This window comes from Pan paniscus, chromosome 1 (assembly GCF_029289425.2).
Source record: "Pan paniscus chromosome 1, NHGRI_mPanPan1-v2.0_pri, whole genome shotgun sequence".
Taxonomy (NCBI): Eukaryota; Metazoa; Chordata; class Mammalia; order Primates; family Hominidae; genus Pan; species Pan paniscus.
In genome coordinates, this window is record NC_073249.2 from 215,207,576 (window position 1) to 215,233,726 (window position 26,151).

A 26,151-nucleotide genomic window follows, 5' to 3' on the forward strand; every position below is an offset into this window, starting at 1 on the left:
CATGGATCACTTCAGGTCAGGAGTTCGAGACCAGTCTGGGCAGCATGGTGAAACTCTGTATCTATTAAAAACACAAAAATTCCCACCTATGAGTGAGAACATGTGGTGTTTGTTTTTTTGTCCTTGTGATAGGATGGGAATTGAACAATGAGAACACATGGACACAGGAAGAGGAACATCACACCCTGGGGCCTGTTGTGTGGGGAGTGGGGAGGGATAGCATTTGGAGAGATACCTAACGTTGAATGACAAGTTACTGGGTGCAGCACACCAACATGGCACATGTATACATGTGTAACTAACCTGCACGTTGTGCACATGTACCCTAAAACTTAAAGTATAATAAAAACAAATACAAAAATTAACTGGGCATGGTGGCAGGTATCATCCCAACTACTGGGGAGGCCGAGGGAGGAGAATTGCTTGAACCCAGGAGGTGGAGGTTACAGTGATCAAAGATCATGCCACTGCACTCCAGCCTGGGCAACAGAGCGAGATGCCATATCAAAAAAAAAAAAAAAAAAAAAAAAAAAAAGAGAGACAGAAAAGAAAACAAAACAAAAGAAAGTCCAGCATGGTAAAAGGTACATAGAGGTACATGTGGGTGAGCTTCCTCGTTTTTCATTCTTTTTCCCTTCTCTGGACAGAATTCTCAATGAAAAACATTCCAAAAACACAGAGCAAGTGTCTTCTATAATCTTCCCTTTTTTTGAGACTTCTCTTCACAGTGTATGTGCTAGTGTCTTCCAGACTTTTGTGTGACACGCTATACAGAACATCAGATCAAATGGGCACATCCCTAATACGTGGTTACTCGCCAGATCTGGACTCACTTTGCAGGGTGCTGGGACCTCTCCGAGAATCAAGCAGTAGCTCCAGGAGCCAGGGCTTTGGGTCTCTTCTGTGCATCTTAAGGAGTTTTATTGACTTTTCTCACCATGACCCCCTTCTCAATTACCAACTTCCAATCCAAAAATGACATCCAACTGGATCCTGAACTTCCACCCAGTTAACGGTGATTGAGTTTTCAACTTTCTTCTTATTAAGTGATTAAATTAGATATGGACTTATGAAAGTGAAAGAATTAATAACAGGGTGAAGGACTAAAACTCATTTATTCACTTATTCCATAAATATTGGTAAAGTTTGACTAATATGTGACCTTCATAGTGATACAGGGAAGGGTTTAATCTGTTTCAGACATTAGAAATACATATATATATATATGGTATCTTTATTGGAGAACCTTTGGCCACATCAAAAGTATCAAAACTTTTCAGAGTTAAAACAGCTTTAAGAAGACAGTGATGTCATCCCTAAAAACACAATAAAAATCTCAGTGTATCCACTGGTCACCTGGGTTTTGTGCTACCTAACATGGTAGATCATATGCCCATTCAGGTGGAAGACAGGAACTACTGAGGGTGTAATTTATCTCAAGGTTAAGGTCAAGGCATCACTGAAAGAAATCAGGCCTAAATTACAAAGTGAGGTTGGGGCTGGGCTGGACAGGACTGAGTGTTTTCATGGGACCCTAGGAGGGAACCAAGACGGCATAAAACATGGCAGGTATTTTGTGGGCATCTAGACAAAAGGATTGAAAGACTTCCTTCTAGATTGAGTTTAAAAATTAAAAAAACCTAATTACAAAAGACATAATGCAGACTCGTAAAACATCACAGTGTCTTTGAGGGCAGAGAGGGCAGACACAGTCTTGACTCTTACTGGAAGGTGAAGCATCATTACTCACAAACAGGATGGGCTTCCCTCAGAATACCACCTTGGGAAGAGTGAATCTGAGTGTGTGAGCTGGGGCAGAGCCCAGAGAGGAGCAGTGTGGTCAGACATAAGGAGGGAGACTTTTCAATCTGGAAGCATGAATGGTGCAAGCTGTGTATCTGAAGAATTTGGGAGAAAAATGAACCCCTTGGGGGAATCCTGCACCATCCTCAGGACCCCAGTGAGAATCCTGCAGTCTGGGGGGCCTTTCTACCATGTTCTGGTTGCCTGTGCTTCTGAAGGTGCTCCTCTGCTGTCCAGGTCAGAGTAGCTTTCAGAGCCCATCTGAAGGGACGGCCTGACTTCATTTCCACTCACAGAATTTCTACTGGGATTCCAAAGCTTCTCCAGGCTTTTGATGGGGGTCTCTAAAATATTTCTGAACTTCTGTTTTCCTCCCCCAGCCTGAGCTGTGAGAGAAGCTGAATCCTCTGCTTCCTGGAAATGTCAGCCGATCTCTCCTGCACCTGAGGAGTATGGCCACAAACAATGCTAAGAGACACTCTCCCTGGAATCAGCAGTGACTCATACATTCTCTCCAAATTCTACTGAGCTTTTTGGGTGCACATAGTAAGGCACAAAGCAGGGAGCTCCTCAGCTGCTCTTCTGGACCTAAAGAGGCACCCAGGACCAATGGAGGGGAAGTTTGTCTGCCTTCCACAGGAAGAGCTGACTCCTCTGGTTTTCCTAGAAGTGCCAGGCTGTTGGCAGAGCCTGGAACAGGTCCCAGTGCAGGGGCCCATCCCTTCTAGGATCCCCTTGCCCAGCCTTATTGCTGACGAGGCTGCACCTGGAATGCAGTAAGTCTGTTTCTGAGTCAGGGCTTTCTTTGCCTGTGGTGTTTGCCCTCTCCATGTTTCTAACAGTAGAAATCACTGTTCAGGCCCTGCTGGACTTCTTTAGTCCTCAACAGGATCTCATTCCAGGTCGCATTTGTGACCGTCTTTTCCAAGATCAGGGGCTGCCCTCCTTTTTTCCCCAATAAAGATCTGAGGAGAAGCTCACTCTGAGAGCAGAGTGGATGCCTAAGAAGGTGCTTGTGGCAGCCTGGGGTGGGGGAGGTCTGGGAACAGAACAGGCTCCTCTAGAGGGATATGAAGCACTGCCAGGTCCTTTGAGTTTTAAGCTGTGGCTCGTAGTGTTCTGGCGAGCAGTTTTGTTAATTTAACTGTTGAAGTTTAGGGCTAAGCATAGTGGGGTATCTAATCCCAGTTTGGGTCTTAGCTATTGTGTGTTCAGATGCGTTAAAGCCACTTTCGTAGTTTATTTTGTATCAGCTGGAGTTTTTTACAACTCAGGTGAATTTTAGCTTTATTGAGGGGAATTGATCTAAAACACTCTTTACGCCGGTTTCTATTGACTTGGGTTAATCGTGTGACCGCGGTGGCTGGCACAAAATTGACCAACCCTGGAGTTAGTATAGCTTAGTTAAACTTTCGTTTATTGCTAAAGGTTTATCACTGCTGTCTCCCGTGGGGGTGTGGCTAGGCTAAGCGTTTTGAGCTGCATTGCTGCGTGCTTGATACTTGTTCCTTTTGATCGTGGTGATTTAGAGGGTGACTCACTGGGACGGGGATGCTTGCATGTGTAATCTTACTAAGAGCTAATAGAAAGGCTAGGACCAAACCTATTTGTTTATGGGGTGACATAAGCCCGTCGAAACATTTTCAGTGTATTGCTTTAAGGAGGTAAGCTACATAAACCGTGTGGGGTGTCTTTGGGGTTTGGTTGGTTCAGGGTATGGGGTTAGCAGCGGTGTATGTGCTGGGTGGGGTGGGTAGGGGGTTGCATTGATGGGGCTAGTAGAATGGGAGTTGAGGGGGAGGGCATGTTAGTTGAGGGGTGACTGTTAAAAATGCATACCGCCAAAAGATGAAATTTGAAGTCTGGTTAGGCTGATGTCAGGGTTCTTTGTTTTTGGGGTTTGGCAGAGATGTGTTTGAGTGCTGTAGCCAGAAGTGGGGGGAGGGGGGGGTTGCGGGAATTTTTTGTTATGATGTCGGTGTGGAAAGCAGTTATGTGGACATTTGCTGCTGTTATTATGTCTTACAAGCATTAATTAATTAACACGCTTTAATAGGTATGCTAAGCTGTAATATTGAACGTAGGTGCGATAAATAATGGGATGAGGCAGGAATCAAAGACAGATACTGCGACATAGGGTGCTCCGGGGCCAGCGTTTCGCAATGCTATCGCGTGCGCACCCCCCAGACGAAAATACCAAATGCATGGAGAGCTCCCGTGACTGGTTAATAGGGTGATAGACCTGTGATCCATCGTGATGTCTTATTTAAGGGGAACGTGTGGGAGACTTTGAATGTTATGGCCCTGAAGTAGGAACCAGATGTCGGATACAGTTCACTTTAGCTACCCCCAGGTGTTATGGGCCCGGAGCGAGGAGAGTAGCACTCTTGTGCGGGATATTGATTTCACGGAGGATGGTGGTCAAGGGACCCCTATCTGAGGGGGGGCATCCGTGGGGGCGAGAAGGGATTTGATTGTGATGTGCTATGTACGGTGTACGGCTGTATGTACTATGCACTGTTAAGGGGGGATGGGTTTGTTGGTATCCGGGGGGGGAAGGGTTGTCTTTGGAGGTGTGTTTTATGTTTGATAGTTGAGGGTTAATTATTGTGCATGCTTGTAAGCATAGGGTGGAGGTTTTAATGTGGAAGTAGGTTTTTATGTATTGTAGGTAGTTAAGTGTTTATAGTGCTGTATAATATTCATGGTGGCTGGCAGTAATGTACGAAATACATAGCGGTTGTTAATGAATGAGCCAATACTTGGGTGGTACTTAAATTTGCTTCCCCATGAAAGAACAGAGAATAGTTTAAATTAGAATCTTAGCTTTGGGTGCTGATGGTGGAGTTAAAGACTTTTTCTCTGATTTGCCCTTGGAAGAAAGTTTTCGTTTCCGGTTTACAAGACCGGTGTATTAGCTTATACTACAAGGGCAGGTTCATTCGAGTATTTTGTTTTCGATTAGGGAGGTAATTGGTATTAGGATTAGAATTGTTGTGAAGTATAATACGGATGCTACTTGTCCGATGGTGATGAAGGGGTAGTTCACTGGTTGCCCTCCGATTCAGGTTAGGATGAGGAGGTCTACGGCTAGGAGTCAGTAAAGCAATTGGCTTAGTGGGCGGAATATTATGCTTTGTTGTTTGGATGTATGGAGGATGGGGATTGCTGCTAGGATGAGGATAGATAGTAGTAGGGCGAGGACACCTCCTAGTTTGTTGGGGATGGATCGGAGAATTGTGTAGGCAAATAGAAAGTACCATTCGGGTTTAATGTGGGGTGGGGTGTTTAGGGGGTTAGCCGGGGTGTAGTTGTCTGGGTCACCTAGGAGGTCTGGCGAGAATAGTGTTAATGTCATTAGGGTGAGGAGAAAAAGGAATAAGCCGAGGATGTCTTTGATTGTATAGTAGGGGTGGAAGGTAATTTTGTCGGAGTGGGAGGTGATTCCTAGGGGGTTATTTGATCCTGTTTCGTGTAAGAATAGGAGATGAAGTGCTGTTAGAGCTGTGATAATGAAGGGCAAGATAAAGTGAAAGGTAAAGAATCGTGTGAGGGTAGGGCTGTCTACTGAGTAGCCTCCTCAGACTCATTGGACCAGGTCTGTTCCGATGTATGGGATGGCGGATAGTAGGTTTGTAATTACTGTGGCTCCTCAGAAAGATATTTGGCCTCATGGGAGGACATAGCCCATAAAGGCTGTTGCTATGGCTGTGAGCAGGAGGATGATGCCAATGTTTCAGGTTTCTAGGTAGAGAAATGAGCCGTAATATAGGCCTCGGCCGATGTGCAGGAAGAGGCAGATGAAAAATATTGAGGCGCCGTTGGCGTGAAGGTAGCGGATGATTCAGCCATAGTTTACGTCTCGGGTGATGTGGGCGATCGATGAGAAGGCGGTTGAGGCGTCTGGTGAGTAGTGTATGGCTAGGAATAATCCTGTGGTGATTTGAAGGATTAGGCAGGGGCCAAGAAGTGAGCCGAAGTTCCATCATGCGGAAATATTGGATGGGGTGGGGAGGTCGATGAATGAGTGGTTAATTAATTTTATTAGTGGGTTAATTTTGCGTGTTGGGGTCACTGGTGTTCTTGTAGTTGAAATACAACGATGGTTTTTCATATCATTGGTCGTGGTTGTAGTCCGTGCGAGAATAATGACATATGCTTTATTTTTATTGAGTGTGGGTTTAGTAATGGGGTTTGTGGGGTTTTCTTCTAAGCCTTCTATTTATGGGGGTTTAGTATTGATTGTTAGTGGTGTGATTGGGTGTATTATTATTTTGAATTATGGGGGAGGTTACATAGGTTTAATGGTTTTTTTAATTTATTTGGGGGGAATAATGGTTGTTTTTGGGTATACTACAGCGATGGCTATTGAGGAGTATCCTGAGGCATGGGGGTCAGGGGTTGAGGTTTTGGTGAGTGTTTTAGTGGGGCTGGCGATGGAGGTAGGATTAGTGTTGTGGGTAAAAGAGTATGATGGGGTGGTGGTTGTGGTAAATTTTAATAGTGTGGGAAGTTGAATAATTTATGAAGGGGAGGGGCCAGGGCTGATTCGGGAGGATCCTATTGGCGCGGGGGCTTTGTATGATTATGGGCGTTGATTAGTAGTAGTTACTGGTTGAACATTGTTTGTTGGTGTATATATTGTAATTGAGATTGCTCGGGGGAATAGGTTATGTGATTAGGAGTAAGGTTAAGATGAGTGGGAAGAAGAAAGAGAGGAAATAAAGTTTGATTATACCTTTTTGGGTTGAGGTGGTAATGGAGGCGGAGACTTGGTATTGTGAGATTGTTTTAGGTAGTAGCTTTTCTAGTCAGGTCAGGTCTAGGAGGAGCAGGGGCAGGTTTTGGCTTGTAAGAAGGCCTAGATAGGGGATTGAGTGGTGTATAATGTTAGGGTAGAATCCGAGTATGTTAGAGAAGAAAAATGTATATAGTGGGGATTTTATTTTGAGCTTGTTGGTTAGGTAATTGAGGTCTAGGGCTGTCAGAAGTCCTAGGGAAGTAACGCCTAGGGCTGTGAGTTTTAAGTAAAGTGGGATTGTCATTTGGGAGGTGGATGTGGGGAGAATGTTGTTGGTAATGAGAAATCCTGCAAATAGGCTTCCAATTGTTAGGCGTTTAATGGGATTTAATAGGGTGGGGTTGTTTTCGTTAATGTTAGTGAGGGTTGGGAAGCGAGGTTGGCCCGTTAGGGTGAGGAGAATTATTCGGGTGCTATAGGCGCTTGTCAGGGAGGTGGCGATGAGAGTAATAGACAGGGCTCAGGCGTTTATGTATGATATGTTTGCGGTTTCGATGATGAGGTCTTTGGAGTAGAAACCTGTGAGGAAGGGTATTCCTGCTAATGCTAGGCTGCCAATGGTGAGGGAGGTTGAGGTGAGGGGTATGGTTTTGAGTAGTCCTCCTATTTTTCGAATATCTTGTTCATTGTTGAGGTTATGGATAATGGATCCGGAGCATATAAATAGTATGGCTTTGAAGAAGGCGTGGGTGCAGATGTGTAGGAATGCTAGGTGTGGTTGGTTGATACCGATTGTGACTACCATGAGTCCTAGTTGGCTTGAAGTGGAGAAGGCTACGATTTTTTTGATGTCATTTTGTGTGAGGGCGCAGACTGCTGCGAACAGGGTAGTGATAGCGCCTAGGCATAGTCTGAGAGTTTGGATTAGTGGGTTATTCTCTGCTAGGGGGTGGAAGCGAATGAGTAGGAAGACTCCTGCTACGACTATGGTGCTTGAGTGGAGTAGGGCTGATACGGGGGTGGGGCCTTCTATGGCTGAGGGGAGTCAGGGGTGAAGGCCTAATTGAGCTGATTTGCTTGCTGCTGCTAGGAGGAAGCCTAGTAGTGGAGTAAGGCTTGGATTAGCACTTAGGAGGGTTATTTGTTGTGGGTCTCATGAGTTGGAGTGTAGGAGAAATCATGCTAGGGCTAGGATGAAACCAATGTCACCGATACGGTTATATAGGATTGCTTGAATAGCTGCTGTGTTGGCATCTGTTCAGGCGTATCATCAGCTAATGAGTAGAAAGGATATGATTCCTACACCTTCTCAGCCGATGAAGAGCTGGAATAGGTTGTTAGCGGTGACTAGGATTAGTATGGTAATTAGGAAGATAAGTAAGTATTTGAAGAATTGGTTGATGTTTGGGTCTGAGTCTATATATCATAGTGAGAATTCTATGATGGACCATGTAACGAACAGTGCTACGGGTATAAATATTATGGAGAAATAGTCTAGTTTAAAGCTCAGGGAGAGTTGGGTTGTTTGGGTTGTTGCTCAGTGTCAGTTCGAGATAATAACTTCTTGGTCTAGGCATATGAATATTGTTGTGGGGAAAAGGCTAATGATAAAGGTGGACGCGATAATGGATTTTACATAATGGGGATATGAGTCTTTTTTGTTAGGGTTAATGAAGGTGGTGAGGATGGGGGGAATTAAGGAAGTTAGGGCCAAGGTGGTTATAGTAGCATACATGGTTAATACTTTTATTTGGAGTTGCACCAAAATTTTTGGGGCCTAAGACCAACGGATGGCTGTTATCCTTTAAAAGTTGAGAAAGCCATGTTGTTAGACATGGGTGTACGAGTTAGCAGTTCTTATGAGCTTTCTCGGTAAATAAGGGGTCGTGAGCCTCTGTTGTCAGATTCACAATCTGATGTTTTGGTTAAACTATATTTACAGGAGGTGAATCCAGTAATAATATCAGGATTGAGGGATAGAAGGAGGATGGGGGATAGGTGTATAAATATGAGAGTGTTTTCTCGTGTGAATGAGGGTTTTATGCTATTAATGTGATGGGTGAGTGAGCCTCACTGCGTTGTGGTAAACATGTAGAGGGAGTATAGGGCTGTAATCAGTATGTTGAACCCTGTAAGTAGGAGAGTGATATTTGATCAGGAGAATGAGGTTACTAGCACGGAGAGTTCTCCTAGAAGGTTAATGGTGGGGGGTAGGGCGAGGTTGGCGAGGCTTGCTAGAAGTCATCAAAAGGCTATTAGTGGGAGTAGAGTTTGAAGCCCTTGGGAGAGAATTATGATGCGACTGTGGGTACGTTCATAGTTTGAGTTTGCTAGGCAGAATAGTAATGAGGATGTAAGTCCGTGGGCGATTATGAGAATGACTGCGCCGGTGAAGCTTCAGGGGGTTTGGATGAGAATGGCTGTTACTACGAGGGCTATGTGGCTGATTGAAGAGTATGCAATGAGCGATTTTAGGTCTGTTTGTCGTAGGCAGATGGAGCTTGTTATGATTATACCTCATAGGGATAGTATGAGGAAAGGGTAAGCTATATGTTTTGTTAGGGGGTTGAGAATGAGTGTGAGGCGTATTATACCATAGCCACCTAATTTTAAGAGTACTGCAGCAAGTACCATTGATCCGGCAATAGGGGCTTCGACATGGGCTTTAGGGAGTCATAGGTGGAGTCCGTAAAGAGGTATCTTTACCATAAAAGCTATTGTGTACGCTAGTCATATTAAGTTGTTGGCTCAGGTGTTTGATAGTTCTTGGGCGGTAAGAGTGAGTAATAGGATATTTAGCGAGCCTAGGGTGTTGTGGGTGTAGATTAATGCGATGAGTAGGGGGAGGGAGCCTACTAGGGTATAGAATAGGAAGTATGTACCTGCGTTCAGACGTTCTGGTTGGTTACCCCATCGAGTGATGATAGCTAGGGTGGGGATAAGTGTGGTTTCGAAGAAGATATAAAATATAATTAGCTCTGTGGCTGAGAATGTTATACTTAAGGAGATTTGGAGGGAGATTAATATAGAGAGGTAGAGTTTTTTTCGTGATAGTGGTTCGTTGGATAGGTGGTGCTGGCTTGCTATGATTGTGAGGGGTAGAAGTCAGGCAGTTAGTATTAGGAGGGGGGTCGTTAGGGGGTCGGAGGAGAAGGACAGGGAGCAGCTGAATAGGTTGTTGTTGATTTGGTTAAAAAATAGTAGGGGGATGGTGCTAATAATCAGGCTGTGAGTGGTTGTGTTGATTCAAATTACACGTTTTTTAGAGAATCATGTTAGTGGTAGTAATATGATTGTTGGGATGATTAGTTTTAGCATTGGAGTAGGTTTAGGTTATGTACGTAGTCTAGGCCGTATGTGTTAGAGATTGAGACTAGTAGGGCTAGGCCTACTGCTGCTTCGCAGGCGGCAAAGACTAGTATGGTGATAGGTACAATATTGGCTAAGAGGGAGTGGGTATTGAGGGTTATGAGGGTGGCTATGATGAATAGTGATAGTATTATTCCTTCTAGGCATAGTAGGGAAGATATCAGATGTGAGCGGTATACTAGTATTCCTAGAAGTGAGATGGTAAATGCTAGCATAATATTTATATAAATAAGAGGCATTTGGTAAATATGATTATCATAATTTAATGAGTCGAAATCATTCGTTTTATTTAAACTATGTACCAATTCGGCTCAGTCTAACCCCTTTTGTAATCATTCGTAGGCCAGGCTTAAGGCTAGGATAATGATTAATAAGAGGGACGATATGACTATTAGTGGTAGGTTCGTTGTTTGTAGGGCTCATGGCAAGGGCAATAGGAGGGCAATCTCTAGGTCAAATAATAGGAAAGTGATGGCTACTAGGAAAAAATTTATGGAGAAAGGAATGCGGGCGGGGGATATAGGGTCGAAACCACATTCGTAAGGGTTAGATTTTTCTATGTAGCCGTTGATTTGTGGTAGTCAGAACGTAATAATTATTAGTAGTAGGGCTAGAAGGGTATTCACTATTAAAATTAGGAGGAAGTTTATTACTCTTTTTTGAATGTTGTCAAAACTAGTTAATTGGAAGTTAACGGTACTGCTTATACTAAAAGAGTAAGACCCTCATCAGTAGATGGAGACGTATAGAAATAGTCAGACTACATCTACGAAGTGCCAGTACCAGGCGGCGGCTTCAAAGCCGAAGTGATGTTTGGATGTAAAGTGAAATATTAGTTGGCAGATGAGGCAGATAGTGAGGAAAGTTGATCCAATGATGACGTGGAGTCCGTGGAAGCCTGTGGCTACAAAAAATGTTGAGCCGTAGATGCCATCGGAAATGGTAAAAGGGGATTCGAAGTACTCTGAGGCTTGTAGGAGGGTGAAGTAGAGACCCAGTAAAATCGTAATAAGCAGTGCTTGAATTATTTGGTTTCGGTTATTTTCTATTAAGCTGTGATGGGCTCAAGTAATTGATACTCCTGATGCGAGTAATACAGATGTGTTTAGGAGTGGGACTTCTAGGGGATTTAGTGGGGTGATGCCTGTTGGGGGTCAGTGCCCTCCTAGTTGGGGGGTGGGGGCCAGGCTGGAGTGGTAGAAAGCTCAGAAAAATCCTGCGAAGAAAAAAATTTCTGAGGTAATGAATAGAATTATCCCGTATCGGAGGCCTTTTTGGACGGGTGGTGTGTGATGGCCTTGGTATGTGCTTTCTCGTATTACATCACGTCATCATTGGTATATGGTTAACGTGTTAGTTAGTAGGCCTAGTGCGAGCAGGGTTGTGGAGTAGAAGTGGAATCATATGGCTAGGCCGGAGGTTATTAGAAGGGCTGAGAGGGCCCCTGTTAGGGGCCATGGGCTGGGTTTTACTATATGATAGGCATGTGATTGGTGGGGGAGGTCTGGGAGGTCTGATTAGTCCAGGGGGACTAAGGAAAAGAACACGGCCCAGAAAGGGAGTGGCCCAGAGGAGCTGATGTGGGCCAGAGTAAGTACAGAGGAGAGAGATGGCAGCAGGGTAGGGGGCCGGGTTATTTGGCTTTCACAGAGCCACGTCCCTGATAAGCTGTGGACTTGTGTCTGAGATCCTCAAAGGACCTGTGCCTGGATGTGGAGCTGTGAGTTTCTAAGGCCCTTTGATTTCACCCTGGTCTACATGAGGTTCCAGTGGCTGCCCCATCTCACCCCAGGGGCAAAGAGTCAGTCTAGCAGGGAGACATGGGGAGAGAGAGTCAATGGCAAACATCCACCCTGGATGCAAAGACAAGGGACATGTCAGAGGGAGGGAGACTTGGTGTGAGGCCAGGGGAAGGGAGGCACATTGGATATGGTGCAGTTCTGTCTCTGCACTTGCCACAGCCTCATAGGACTGTGAGGATTGATCTTTGCAGGAGGGAATGGGGTAGAATGGGGTCTGGACTGGAGTCCCTGTCATCCAAGTGACCCCATATCTACTCGTGCCAACCAGGTGAAGGTCTTGCTGGATGTAAGTCAAACCAGGACCTATCAGACTGCCTGGCACTTTCTGGTGGATCTAGAAGGAGCACAGTGATCCTCAGTCAAAAAAAAATCTTGCATTGTCCCGGGCTGAGGATTTTCAGGTGGCCCTGGAGGGGGAGACTCTGGGGAAAAACCACACAGAAGATTTTGGCACATTTGACACTATTAACATCCAGTGCCTCCCCTTCCTATTGGTCGGGTGTGGTGGCAGGAGAATTGCTTGAACCTGGGAAGCAGAGGTTGCAGTGAGCTGAGATCACGCCATTGCACTCCAGCCTGGGTGGGCAACAAGAGTGAAACTCTGTCTCAAAAACAAACAAACAAACAAAACAAACAGACAAAAAAATGTGAAACACAAAAAAAAACCTTTGACTGAGTGCCTGCAATGTGCCACCTACTATTCTGGGTGCTACTTAGGATAAACAAGAAGCAAGGCAGCTGCAAAGTGAGCTCAACAGAATACACCTGGCTTGGCAGTGCAGTGCAGATCAGAAAAAAAATGCCTGTGCAGCATAAAATGTGAAGAGACATCTTCTTTGCTTTTCTTTTCTTTCTTCTTCTTTTGAAAGACAGAGCCTTACTCTTGTTTCTAAGGCTGGCGTGCAGTGGTGCAATCTCGGCTCAGTGCAGCCTCGGCCTCTCAGGCTGAAATGATCCTGCCATGTCAGTCTTCCAGTTAGCTGGAAATACAGGTGTGTTGCATGGAATATCTTTTTCTACCCCTTCACTTTCAGACTACATGTGTCCTTATAGGTGAAGTGAGTTTCTGGAAAACAGCATATAGTATGGTCTTATTCTTTTACTCATTCAACGACCCTAAGACTTTCACTTGCAGAACTGAGATATATTGTCTTCATTGTTGTTATTGATAAAGGCTTAGTACTCCCATTTAATTTCTTGTTTTCTGGTTGGTTAGAGACTTCTCTCTTCCATCCTTCCTTTCTTATTGTCTTTCTTTGTATTTAAGTAATTTTCTCTTATGAAATCCTTGGGATGTGACTTTTCTGGCCAGAAGCCTCTATGGCTGGGGGCACCTTTGCCAGAGTTTTGATGGGGTTCACTGGGTTTGTTCTGCCCACTCAGACTGGTAGACTATGCTTGGCTCATGCTTCAGGCCTGGATCACATGCCTATTAAGGGAGGGTCAGGACTGGAGCAGTGAGGGGTGTGTGAGTGAGCAGGGGGTCTGGCCACTTTGGACAGTCACTGGCTCCTGCAGCAGTGGGGCAGGCAGCTCCAGGTGCCAGCACAGGTGCCAGATTTTTGCAAGGCTGCAAATGAACCAGGCACAGCAAAAGCAGCTTCCATGTTTGTCCCTGGAGTACACAGTGGTGTCTGCTGCTCTTTCCAGGAAAGTCATCTCATCATCTCCACAGCTCTCAGTAGAGAAAAGGCCCCGGAGTGGATTGCTTGTCTCTGCAGGAAAATCATCCCAAGAGGGGGTAGTTTCACTCTGCCACTGTTCATTCTGATGTTTTCCCTGAATCTGGGGCTTTTGGGGCGTCATGGGGAAGGAAGTATGTGCTGCTTGGGTCATAGGTAGCCATTGGCAGGCACAGAAAAGGCACCACATATTCCCACTCTGGTCCATAGCACTGGTGGACCAGCCCACGGGCTTCAGGCCCTCCTTGGTCACAAGGTAGAGCCTCACCAGGTACCCTCGTCTTCCCATCCAGGTGTCTGTCTGCCTCCCACCACCACCCATGGCGCCCAGGTCACTTGCATCAAGGAGCATCCAAAGGCCAGCACTGATCTGTCCTCAGCCCCCTCTCAGCCTCCCTCCCATGCTCATCAGGGCCCAAAGCCCAGAGTGTTCAAGACAGCAGGCGGACGGTGCATCAGCACTAACCTGAGCATGCACACACTCATCTGGGCTGCCACAGCATACATGCTTGACCCCAAGCCCGCTCCAAAATTACAGCAGGTGCCAGGAGGGACCACACAGTGGGAGCAGACACCCCCATGCTGCAGGAGAAGGGGAGACCTCCTGAGCCCTCAAGAGCACTGGGGGACCTTGGTTGGAACTGCGACCTGGGCAGCTTCAGTTGTGCCTTTGGAGCTACTGTCCTGCCAACTCAGGAGGGCCAGGACTCCCTCTTGTCCCAGGATCCCATCAGGTTCAAACTGAACGTAGCCTCAGTTATGCCCTCTCTCTGTGTTTCTCCACAGAGGTGACAGGTGCGATGCAGTTTCACAGCAGCTCTGGCCAACCCTGCAAAAACAAACCCAATGCTTCTGGGTCTGGTTTAATGAGCCCCAACTGCACTCTAGTTAAGAATATTGCAGGCTAACAGCAGGCAGTGAGGAGTGAGTTTGAGGCTTTGTAGAGGCTCCAGACCTGGGAGCGGGTCTCATTAAGCCATGAGAGGGTGTGGGTGGCACAGCTGTCTGCCTCAGGAACATGGGGCACAGGCCTGGCTCACAACCCTGCCAAGGTGGGGTGCCTCCAGGAGTGGACCGTGGTCCCCAGACCCAGCAATTAGGAACGTCAGTCTCCGTGGTCACCCCTGTGGGGGGCAGATCTTGGAAATGCAGCCCCAGGAGGATTAGCACAGAACCTCCCTTCGACACCCAGGAACTTGGCACTGTTAGCAGGGTGGGCACAGTGGCCCCATAGCTGGCCGGGTCATTGAACTAGGTGCCATTTCTGCTTCCCAACAAAGGCCCCTGTAGCTTGATCCCAGCTCTGCCTACCACCTCAAGCCCATCTTCTCCTCGGGGCCCCTCTCTGCCCGTCCCTTTGTGCCTGACTGAGCTGCTCCTTGCAGGCGAAAATGTAAGGAAAAAACAGATGACTGAAGAGAAGTAAAGAATGGGTGGAGATCATTGGCACACCCGTAATCCCAGCACATTGGGAGGCCAAGGTCAGCAGATCACTGAAGCCAGGAGCTCAAGACCAGCCTGGTCAACATGGAAAAACCACGTCTCTACTAAAAATACAAAAAGTAGCAGGCTTGGTGGCACTTGCATGCAATTCCAGCTACTAGAGTGGCTGAGGCATGAGAATCACTTGAGACCCGAAGGATAGGATTGCAGTGAGCCCAGATGGGACCACTGCACTGCAGCCTGGGTGACAAAGCAAGATGTTGTCTTTTATTTATTTTTTTTTTTTAAAAAAAAAGCAAAGAAAAGGAATGGGTGGGAATTAGATGTTTTGCAGCTGAATCTCAATCACAGACAACAGAGTACTTTGATACTTTTCCATCAGTAACTCAATTACTAGAGATTTCTGATGTATAAATCGCTAAAACAAGTCAATCAAATACAGAGGACACCAGAAAGTTTTCATTGAGGTTATTTCTGATATTCCTTGGTAACCGTCCCTGCAGGGATAACATTCTCATCACTGTAGAACTTTAGCTTCTCTTTCTGACTCTGTAGGTCATGGGTCCTGTAAGGTCTCATTGACTCCACCTCAACATTTTCCTCTAGTCTTGCCCCCTGCTGTTATGTTTTTTCCCTCATACTGAGCACCTGCCTGAAGCAAAGAATTCTGTGCTTCCTGTAAGTTGCATGTGGCCTGGTCACAATCACTCATGCCAGTAATACTAGCACTTTAGGAGGCCAAGGCAGGAGAATCCCATGTGCCCAGCAGTTTCAGACCAGCTGGGGAAACACAGCGAAACCCTGTCTCAAATGTTCTTTAATAAAATTTTAGAATTATTAAAAAAGGAAATAAGAAAAAACAAACATAACTTGCACCTACATACTAGATTTTAGTGTCCAAGGGCCTAGAAGAGAACTTTGGATTTCTCTACCCCGCTAGGCACGCCTTCCCTAGCAGCAAAGATGGAGCTCCAGTTCCTCAGACGGTGATGAGCCACAGGAAGGGCAGGGGGTGGGACCAGTGAAGATCCTCTTGGGCTGCCTGACTTCCCTCAGTGTACACACCAGCTCAGCCCGAAGTGGGGTGAAGATCTCCCAATCGACACGAACCAAGGAATTCAAACTCTCCTCAGGGGCAGGATACGTCTCCAGGCTTAACTTGCTCAGCCCACTGGTGTGGCGCAGCAGGTCCTTCAGGGCGCCCATAGACATACAATTTCTGCCAAAGTAGAAGGTGGTGAGCTGGGAGCAGTGGCTCAGGCCAGGCAGGATGGCACTGAGTTGGGAGTAGTGGATCTGACAGCCCTCCAAGATGAGGGTCTTGAGAGTGGCAGCAATTTTCTCTAGCAGAGCTCCGAGGGGTTCAAGACTGATGCGGAACAGCAGCACGTAGCTGAGATTCAGATGCTTTAGGTAACCGAGGCTTGGGTACTGGGAGAGACACTTCATGTCCTCTTCCAATAGGTAGCCACAAGTTAACTCCAAGTTCTCCAAGGGGTTCTGGAGGCACCTGTGGAGATCAAGAAGTTAGTTCTGGGCAGTGATACCAGTTAGATGAAGGTGGTGGGGAATAACTGAAAGGGAAATGTCTGCTTCACCCAAACACAAGTTTATTCCCATCATATGATGATGGTCCACATGCAAGTTGCTGTGTGATGAGGACTCTGATCATTCAGGGGCAGTCCTAGTTTAGCCTCGATCCTTTCACCATTGCTTGTGTGATTGGTTCAAGGCCACAAAATCACATCACTAAAGCCTCTTTTCTTCATCTTTTAGCAGAAAAGTTCATCTCTGGGCCACAGGTACTCAGTGGGAGATGTGCACGAAGAACTCAACTGAGCAAGGTCTAGGGTCATCAGCTAGGGCTACCTACTGGCAGGGGCTCCCTGACGTGCCTGCATCTGCAAACCACCTATCATTTTTACCACTTTCACGCCTACTCCCTCAGCCTCCGTTCAAGAAGCACACATTTCCCATGTCAGTTACCTTTCCGGGGGTTCAAAACAACCTTTTACAGACAGGGAATTAGAGACAGGATCATTTGTGATCACTAAGCTGGTGAGGACAGAGATTCTACTGTGAAATGCACAGGTTTGATGTGCTATCCCTCCTTTCATACCCTCCTGTATTACCTCTTTTATATCATATCAACTTGAAACACACTTTGTAACGAGAAATTCACATATGCACCCCCCAGTAGAGCTGAAACCCCCACTACCTGGCTTGTACATGATGTAGCTCTCTAGCCTCTACCCCAGGTGACCCCGCTGCCCTCATTGCAGAGATCCTGTGATAGCCACTCCAGAACATGGAGCACTGAATGGGACAATGTGTTGATATTCTGGTGTCCCCTTCACTGTGATGTCGCCACTGGCTGACACAAAAGTTATGCCTTCTAGCGTTTGCTGTAACAAAAAAAAGGCTGTGTTGTGGTCTACAGAGAAAGTGCACGATCATTTCTCACCTGATCAGCTGTTCCAGGTGCCCACTGAAGAAGGTGATCAATTTTACTTTAAGCAATTGGAGGTGTTCCAGCCTGAGGAACACAGGCTGAATTTGGTGAGTAACCATTCCTCGAGGTCATTGTCTGACGTGTAATGATGGCACCTGGAGAAAACGAGTTTGCGAAGATTCTTCATCTCCTTCAGGTAACAATGAAGCTTTCTTATCAGATGCAGCCAGGACATGTTGTGAATTTCCAGCTCCTGAATACTATTCAGGTGGACTATTTTCAATGACTTTCTAAGATATTTAATGGGTGTTAGATAATTCACCAACTTACTACAGCACAGGTGTACTAAAACTCTCCTTTGGTAAACCCACTGGAAGAGGTATCTCAGGCATTCATCTTGGGGTGTTTCCTTGAGGCAGACGTCTATGAACACCTTTAAGGGCTGGTGCTCTCCCATCCTTGGATAGTCCTCTGCTGTCTGCCTCTTACTCATGGCCTCTGGGGAGGAGGACAGGGCCTAGCCTCCAGGCCATCCGGCCCAGACATTCTCATCAACATCCAGCAAGTCCAGCACTTGAAGTTTCCACCTCCTATAGGTAAAGTAAGGGAGAAGCTCAGAATTTAGAAGGAGCCATCCCTGACTTTTGCTTTCATTCTCATTGCTCCCTGTTCTCTCTCTGACTTTTCTCAGTCCGGTTTCTCTTTTGATTCAGACTGCTCCCCACTTCTAGTCCCTTTACCTTCCACTGGGAAAAAGCAGGTTTCTGTTCCCACAGTGGACCCTGAATGGTGAGCAGTCCTTTCTCTGAGGATCTGGACAATGGCCAAAGCCTCCTTGAGCTTCCTCACCAGCACCTTCAGAAGACTCTGGGCTACCCTGAGTCAGGCTGGAAAACAAGCCGCTTTATTTTATTTATTTATTTATTTATTTATTTATTTATGGATTTTGAGACCGAGTTTTGCTCTTGTTGCCCCAGTTGCAGTGCAATGGTGTGATCTCAGCTCACCACAACCTCCATCTCCTGCGTTCCAGCGATTCTCCTGCTTCAGCCTCCCAAGTAGCTGGGATTACAGACATGCACCACCATGCCCAGGTAATTTTGTATTTTTAGTGGAGATGGTGTTTCTCCAAGTTGGTCAGGCTGGTCTCCAACTCCTGACCTCAAGTGATCTGCCTGCCTTGGCCTCCCAAAGTGCTGGGATTACAGGCGTGAACCACTGCGCTCAGCCTCAAGCCACTTTATATAGGGTTAAATAAACCCCCTCTGAGGGGACTTTGTGATTTGTAGAAGGTGACTCCCCAGGCCCTTTAGTTAGGAATTGGGGACCTTCATGTCCCAACTTCACCTCTGGATGCAGAGAACCTAATTATAATGCATTTAAATGTAAAGCCTCAACCACCAGGTGAACCTGGGACGTATGTGACATGTATATTTGCTCACCATACATGCATGCATCCCCCGCCCTGTGAATTTTCATAGCTGCTCCAATAACCTGCTGAATATGCACACTTGGCGGCCAACAGGTTCAGCATAGATTCCTGGGTCACCTTCCCTCCCTCCAAGCGCTTGCCTCAGGTCCTCCCTGGAGGCCCATTTCCCAGCGAGCAGGTTGTAAACCTTTAGAAGAAATTACGCTCCTTTTTTCTAAATCTATAGACCCCATAATTTTTAGTGGACCTCATTGGTGTTAGAAGTGGGATTCAAAGGGGACCTCCGATCTCTTCCTGATGCCTCCAGAACCAATGCATCCTGCACTGGCAAGAGCCCCGTGAGCTCTTCTCGATTGCGCCATGGGAAGGCCTCAGGTAAGTCTTCCTGAATTCAGATGTCCAGCTCTTAGGTGGAAGATCTCAGAGACTTTGATTCTTCCCAGCTGGTTCTCTCCAAACAGTTTCTGGAGGGGACCTTCTCCATCAGTTCCAGGTTTTGGGACCTATGGTGCCTTCCCTTCCCTGTTCCCTCTCAGTCCCTGTCCTGGCTCCCTAATTGGGATCTTGGAGGGAATCTCTTTGTTGGTCCTGGGTTTGAGGAGACTCTTCCAGTTCCCTCCATCTGGACTGGATAGAAGATTGCTCTGAGGACTCCTGCCTAGCAGGGAGACATTCAGGTCAGACTTCTTGGGTCCATCAGGTTTGGTGAAGATGCTCGCCCTCTAGTGGTGCTTACAGGGACGCCTGTGGTAGGTAAGTGCAGTTATGAGGGCCCTTAGTTCCAAGGGGACAGACTCAGGCCAGTGGCCATCAGGAACCCTGGTGACTCTTTGTTTAAAGACTGTGTCCTGTATTACATGGGGGGAAATCTATAAAAAACACATGAAGTTCATCCATGTGATGACGGCACTGCCGTGACACACAGGTAGTGACTCCGGCAAAAGGAGGGTGACCTCATCCATATTCAACGTGTTTATATTATTGGTGGCAGCTCATGTTGACTGCCCGACATTTGCATTGTAGTGGCTATAAAGTGATTTCTAAGCACTATGTGATCAATGAGCATTTACAGCCACCTGCCAGGCTCCATGCTCTGCTGTGGGACCACAGGGTGACAGAGACACAGTCCCTCCCCTTGAAGAAGCAATCTCTGTCTACCACATGAGATTGTCCAGGAAAAAAATCATTATCAAACACAACCTAGGCACATGGCCCAGCAGCCACGCTCCTTGGCACTTACCCAAATGAGAAAACCTAAAACCTGGATGTTTTTAACCACTGCATTCACAATAGACAAAACTTAATAGGGACCAACATGTTCTTCAGCAGATAAATGGATGTATATACTGTAGCACATCCTGACAGTGTAGATTATTAAGTCGTAAAAGACATTAAAAAAAGTAAATGCACATAACCATGTGAAAGAAACCAACATGAAAAGGCCACATGACATTCTGGAAAAGGCAAATCTATGGACACAGTAGAAAGCCTGGGGGGGCCAGGAGTCAGGGTACAGTGGGATGGATAGAAAGAGAACAGGTGATTTTTAGGGCACTGAAGCTACTCTGCATGATGCTATAAGGGTGAATACTTGTCATCATCAATTCATCAGAGCTCATAGAATATACAGCACCAGATGTGAACCCTTAATGTTAATTATGAACTTTGGGTGATAAGGATGGTCCGTGTGGTTCATGCATTGGAACAAATGGACCACGCTGGGGCAGGACGTTGATCCTTTAGGAGTCCGTGCTAGAGTGGGGTCATGAAGTATGTGGGAATGCTCTACTTTCTGCTCAACTTCACTGCAACCTTATAACTGCTCTAAGAAAATAAATCATATTTCCCTAAAAATATTGCACTTCCTTCCAGCTCCAAAATTGTATAAATTTAAATATTTTTAAATAAGAGCATTTCTTATTCATTGATCTTCAAAATCAGTTTTGGAGGTGTCATTTTATTTGAGACTCAAAACCACATTAAGCATTTTTTAAATCTACTTTAAGTTCTGGGATACATGTGCAGAATGTGCATAGGGATACATAGCGATACATATGCCATGGTGGTTTGCTGCACCTATCAAGCCGTCATCTACGCTAGGTATTTATCCTAAGGCTATCCCTCCCCAACACCCCCACGGCGCTGGTGTATGATGTTCCCCTCCCTGTATCCATGTGTTCTCATTGTTCAACTCCCACTTATGACTGAAAACATGTGGTATTTGGTTTTCTGTTCTTGTGTTAGTTTGCTGAGAATGATGATTTCCAGCTTCATCCATGTCCCTGAAAATGACCTGAACTCATCATTTTTTATGGCTGCATAGTATTGAATGGTGTATATGTGCCATATTTTCTTTATCTAGTGTATCACTGAAGAGCTTTTGGTTTGGCTCCAAGTCTTTGCTATTATGAACAGTGCCACAGTAAACATATGTGTACATGTGTGTTTATAGTAGAATGATTTATAATCCTTTGGGTATATACCCAGTAATGGGATTGCTGGGTCAAATGATATTTCTAGTTCTAGATCCTTGAGGAATTGCCACACTGTCTTCCACAAAGGTTGAACTAATTTACACTCCCACCAACAGTGTCAAAGCATGCCTAATTTCTGAACATTCTCTCCAGCATCTGTTGTTTCCTGAAAAATATGGAACGTGTCACAAATTTACATGTCATCCTTGTGCAAGGGCCATGCTAATATTCTCTGTATCATTCCAGTTTTAGTATATGTGCTGCCCAGACCAACACAAACATTTTCTTTTTTTTTCTTTCTTTCTTTTTTTTTTTTTTTTTTGAGACGGAGTCTCACTCTGTCCCGCAAGCTGGAGTGCAGTGGCACACTCTCGGCTCACTGCAAACTCTGCCTCCTGGGTTCACGCCATTCTCCTACCTCAGCCTCCTGAGTAGCTGGGACTACAGGTGCCCACCAACACACCCGGCCAATTTATTGCATTTTTAGTAGCTACGGGGTTTCGTTGTGTTAGCCAGTATGGTCTCGATCTCCTGACCTCGTGATCCACCCATCTTGGCCTCCCAAAGTGCTGGGATTGCAGGCGTGAGCCACTGTGCCTGGCCCACAGACATTTTTAAAATATTGCACTACATACTTTAAAATACCAAATTGCCATTATAAGTTAAAATTTCAATATATATATATTCAATATGTATAAATGTGTTATATATAAATCACAATATTTATCCTCTATAAACATTTACATAACAGCAGATTTTTGGAGATATCACTCAATATCACCCTGTTTGCATCAGTAAATTACACCAGATGGTCTGAGCAACCAGCAGATGGCACATGAGTCTCATGGGTTGGAAATTTTTATCTCATGATCACTAGAGATGAACTCAGTCCTGCCCCGCCCATCGCACCCTCTGCTGGCTGCTGAGGCTCTGCTGTTTGGGGGAATCATGATTAAGTCGTGGTGGCATGTAGAAGTTGAGTCCCATTGCCCGCCCTGGGTTTCTGCTGCCTCCCTGTTATCAGGAATAGAAGGTGAGATTGAAGGGTGAAGAATGCTAGGACTTCTATTAGGAGGGGAAAAAAAAGAACAAGATGCATTGTTCATACGAACAATTTGAAGCTTTGAATGTTTTCCTCTAAATGCAGTTCTGTCTTTATTTCAAAAAAGTTGATTGTGCTTTGGTTTAGGTCATTTCAAAATTCTTGAAGGGAGCAGTGACTCATGCCCTTAACCCCAACACTTTTGGAGGCCAAAGTGGGAGGATCATTTCAGCCCAGGGGTTTGAGACCAACCTGGGCAACATGACAAAAACCCTCCTCTACACAGTGTTTTTTTTTTTTTTGAGGGTGGGGATGGAGTCTCACTGTGTTGCCCAGACTGGAGTGCAGTGGCACGATCTCAACTCACTGCAACCTTTACCTCCCGGGTTCCAGCAATTCTCATGCCTCAGTCTCCATCCTCAGAAGCTGGTGTCACAGATATCTGAAACCATGCCTGGCTAAGTTTTGTATTTTTAGTAGAGGTGGGGTTTCACCACGCTGGCCAGGTTGGTCTCAAACACCTGACCTCAAGTGATCCACCTGCCTTGGCCTCCCAAAGTGCTGGGATTACAGCTGTGAGTCACTGGTGCTTGGCCTCTACTTTTTTTTTTAATTAGCCGAGCATGGTGACATGCATCTGTAGTCCCAGCTATTTGGGTGGCTGGTGTGGGAGAATCACTTGAGCCCAGAAGATTGAGGCCGCAGTGAGCCATGCTCACACCACTGCTGTACTCCAGCCTGGGCAAAAGAGAGAGACCCTGTCCAAAAAACAAAAACAAAATCAATCAAAAAAGATCTTTGACCTTAATTTTAAACCAATCACATCCTCTTCCACCCAAATGGAGACATGGGTGTGGGGGTGCATGCCTGTAATCCCAGCTACGTGGAAGGCTGAAGCATGAGAATTGCTTGAATCTCAGAGGTGGAGGTTACACTGAGCTGAGATGGCACCGTTGTACTCCAGCCTGGGCGACAAAGTCAGACTTAGCTTCATCCACACCAAAAAAAGTTAGATTATACCACCCAGGTGATCATTAGATACATGAAGATTTCTACTGTGTTTTCTTAGGGACTGTCATCTCTGTCTTTGAAAACTGTTTTAACTCTGAAATATTTTGATAAATTTGACGTGGCCAAGGATCTCTCAACAAAGATACTTTCAAGTTTTTTCTTTCTGTCTAATATCAGGAAGAGATTCAACCCTTCCCTATCTCACACTCAGGACTGTGAAGGACACATATTAGTAAAACTCCATGTTTGTGGAGGGAATCAGTGAATGAGTCCTGGACTTTCACCCTAACCCTAAATCTTTCACTTTGATGGATGAATATCTAATTCCATCAGTAAATCTGGAAGAAACCCAAAAATCCAATCAGGATTAACTGGGTAGAAGTCGAATCAAATGTAGTTCTCTTTCTCTCTTTTTTCTTTTTCTTTTTCTTTTTTCTTTTTTCTTTTTTTTGAACCTAGCGTATTTTCCAGGCTGGAGTTCAGTGGTGTATTGTCAGCACACTACAACCTCTGCCTCCTGGGTTCAAGCGATCCTCCTGCCTCAGCCTCCCTAGTAGCTTGGACTATAGGCGCAGACCACCGCACCTGGCTAATTTTTGTAATTTTAGTAGAGGTAGGGTTTTACCATGTTGGCCAGGCTGGTCTCAAACTCCTGACCTCAGATAATCCACCTGCCTCTGCCTCCCAGAGTGCTGGGATTACAGGTGTGAGCCACTTCGTCTGGCCTTGAATGAATGTATTCTTGACTTCTACCCTATCCCTAACACTGTCAATTTCTTGCTTCATGAAGTGAATATAGATATGTCATATGAATGGACATCTGATTAAATCCGGTAATCTGGGGAGAGCCAAAAACCCAATCAGGATTAACTGGGTGGAGCTTCACAAATGCAATCAGATATCACTTTCTGATTGGAAGCTAGCAGCGGATACGTGGAGGGGCGTGGGTGGGAGTTGGGATTAGAAAGGTCAATAAAAGCTTCTAAAGACCCACAGGAGAGACCCAAAGTCTTCAAGCCTGGAGTTCCTGCCTGGTTCTTCCTGAGGTCTGAACACCTTCTAGACTACATCCAGATCTGGTAAGTCACTAATTTCTGTAAGAACACTCCCATCTGACCTAGAGTCAGTCGGTCTGGGATTGTGACAGTGCAGCCAACGATGGCACAGAGCTATATCCTGTCCTTTTTTTTTTTTCATATGAACAATTTGAGGCTTTGAATGTTTTCCTCTAAATGCAGTTCTGTCTTTATTTCAAAAAAGTTGATTGTGCTTTGGTTTAGGTCATTTCAAAATTCTTGAAGGGAGTAGTGACTCACGCCTTTAACCCCAACAATTTTGGAGGCCAATGTGGGAGGATCATTTCAGCCCAGGGGTTTGAGACCAACCTGGGCAACATGACAAAAACCCTCCTCTACACAGTGTTTTTTTTTTTTTGAGGGTGGGGATGGAGTCTCACTGTGTTGCCCAGACTGGAGTGCAGTGGCACGATCTCAACTCACTGCAACCTTTACCTCCCGGGTTCAAGCAATTCTCATGCCTCAGTCTCCATCCACAGAAGCTGGTGTCACAGATATCTGAAACCATGCCTGGCTAAGTTTTGTATTTTTAGTAGAGGTGGGGTTTCACCACGCTGGCCAGGTTGGTCTCGAACACCTGACCTCAAGTGATCCACCTGCCTTGGCCTCCCAAAGTGCTGGGATTACAGCTGTGAGTCACTGGTGCTTGGCCTCTACTTTTTTTTTTTTTTTTAATTAGCCGAGCATGGTGACATGCATCTGTAGTCCCAGCTATTTGAGTGGCTGGTGTGGGAGAATCACTGGAGCCCAGAAGATTGAGGCTGCAGTGAGCCATGCTCACACCACTGCTGTACTCCAGCCTGGGCAAAAGAGAGAGACCCTGTCCAAAAAACAAAAACAATATCTTAACGAAAAAGGATCTATGACCTTAATTTTAAACCAATCACGTCCTCACTGTAATTCTTCCCCCTGAATGGAGACGTGGCTGTGGGGGGTGCATGCCTGTAGTACCAGCTACGTGGAAGCCTGAAGCATGAGAATTGCTTGAATCTTGGAGGCCGAGGTAACAGTGAGCCGAGATGACACCACTGCACTCTTACCTGGCCGATGAAGTGAGATTCAGCTCCTTCAACACCAAAAAATTTATGCCACCCAGGTGATCATTGGATATATGAAGATTTCTATTGTGTTTTCTTAGGGACTGTCATCTCTGTCTTTGAAAACTGTTTTAACTCTGAAATATTTTGATAAATTTGATGTGGCCAAGGATCCCTCAACAAAGATACTTTCAAGTTTGCTTTCTTTGTGTCTAATATCAGGAAGAGATTCAACCCTTCCCTATCTCACACTCAGGACTTTGAAGGACACATATTAGTAAAACTCCACGTTTGTGAAGGGAATCAGTGAATGAGTCTTGGACTTTCACCCTATCCCTAAATGTTTCATTTTGATGGATGAATATTAATTCAATCAGTGATCTTTAAGAAAGCCAAAAATCCAATCAGGATTAACTGGGTAGAGATTAAGAAGTCTAGTCAAATGTAGCTCTCTCTGTCTCTCTGTTCAATCTAGCCTATTTCCCAGGCTGGAGTGGAGTGGTATAATGTCAGCTCACTGCAACTTCTGCCTCTTGGGTTCAAGCGATCCTCCAACCTCAGCCTCCCTAGTAGCTTGGACTACAGGTGCAAACCACTGCACCTGGCTAATTTTTGCTGTCTTAGTAGAGGCAGGGTTTTACCATGTTGGCCAGGCTCATCTTGAACTCCTGATCTCAGATGATCCACCTGCCTTGGCCTCACAAAATGCTCAGATTACAGGTGTGAGTCACTGCACCCTGCCAAAGTGGTTCAGTTTGAATATGTGTAAGAGGTGTGCATTGGAAAC

General features: G+C 45.7%; 1 protein-coding gene, 1 non-coding gene and 1 pseudogene across 2 annotated transcripts; all 3 read right to left on the reverse strand.

The window, feature by feature from the left end:
* Window positions 1-6,023: 6,023 nt before the first annotated feature.
* On the reverse strand, window positions 6,024-8,294 carry LOC117978272 (NADH-ubiquinone oxidoreductase chain 5-like; annotated as a pseudogene).
* A 7,268-nt stretch (window positions 8,295-15,562) lies between these two features.
* On the reverse strand, window positions 15,563-16,957 carry LOC129395026 (PRAME family member 1-like). The gene is made up of 2 exons (XM_055105532.2): window positions 16,827-16,957; window positions 15,563-16,350 (listed from the first exon to the last, which is right to left on the reverse strand). The coding sequence occupies exons 1-2, from the start codon at window positions 16,955-16,957 to the stop codon at window positions 15,792-15,794; spliced, it is 690 nt and encodes a 229-aa protein (XP_054961507.1). The 3' UTR covers window positions 15,563-15,791.
* A 4,410-nt stretch (window positions 16,958-21,367) lies between these two features.
* LOC129395204 (U6 spliceosomal RNA) lies at window positions 21,368-21,474 on the reverse strand. Its single transcript, XR_008622708.1, has one exon. It is a non-coding gene; the product is annotated as a U6 spliceosomal RNA (small nuclear RNA).
* Between the last annotated feature and the right edge of the window lie 4,677 nt (window positions 21,475-26,151).

What these genes read in the sequence shown, in the direction of transcription:
- LOC129395026 (XM_055105532.2), bottom strand. Translation starts at nt 16,957, where the DNA reads ATGAAAGGAGGGATAGCACATCAAACCTGTGCATTTCACAGTAGAATC. An exon ending in TGTTTTGAACCCCCGGAAAG is followed by an intron (nt 16,351 to 16,826) that starts GTAACTGACATG and finishes TGATCTCCACAG; the next exon opens with GTGCCTCCAGAACCCCTTGG.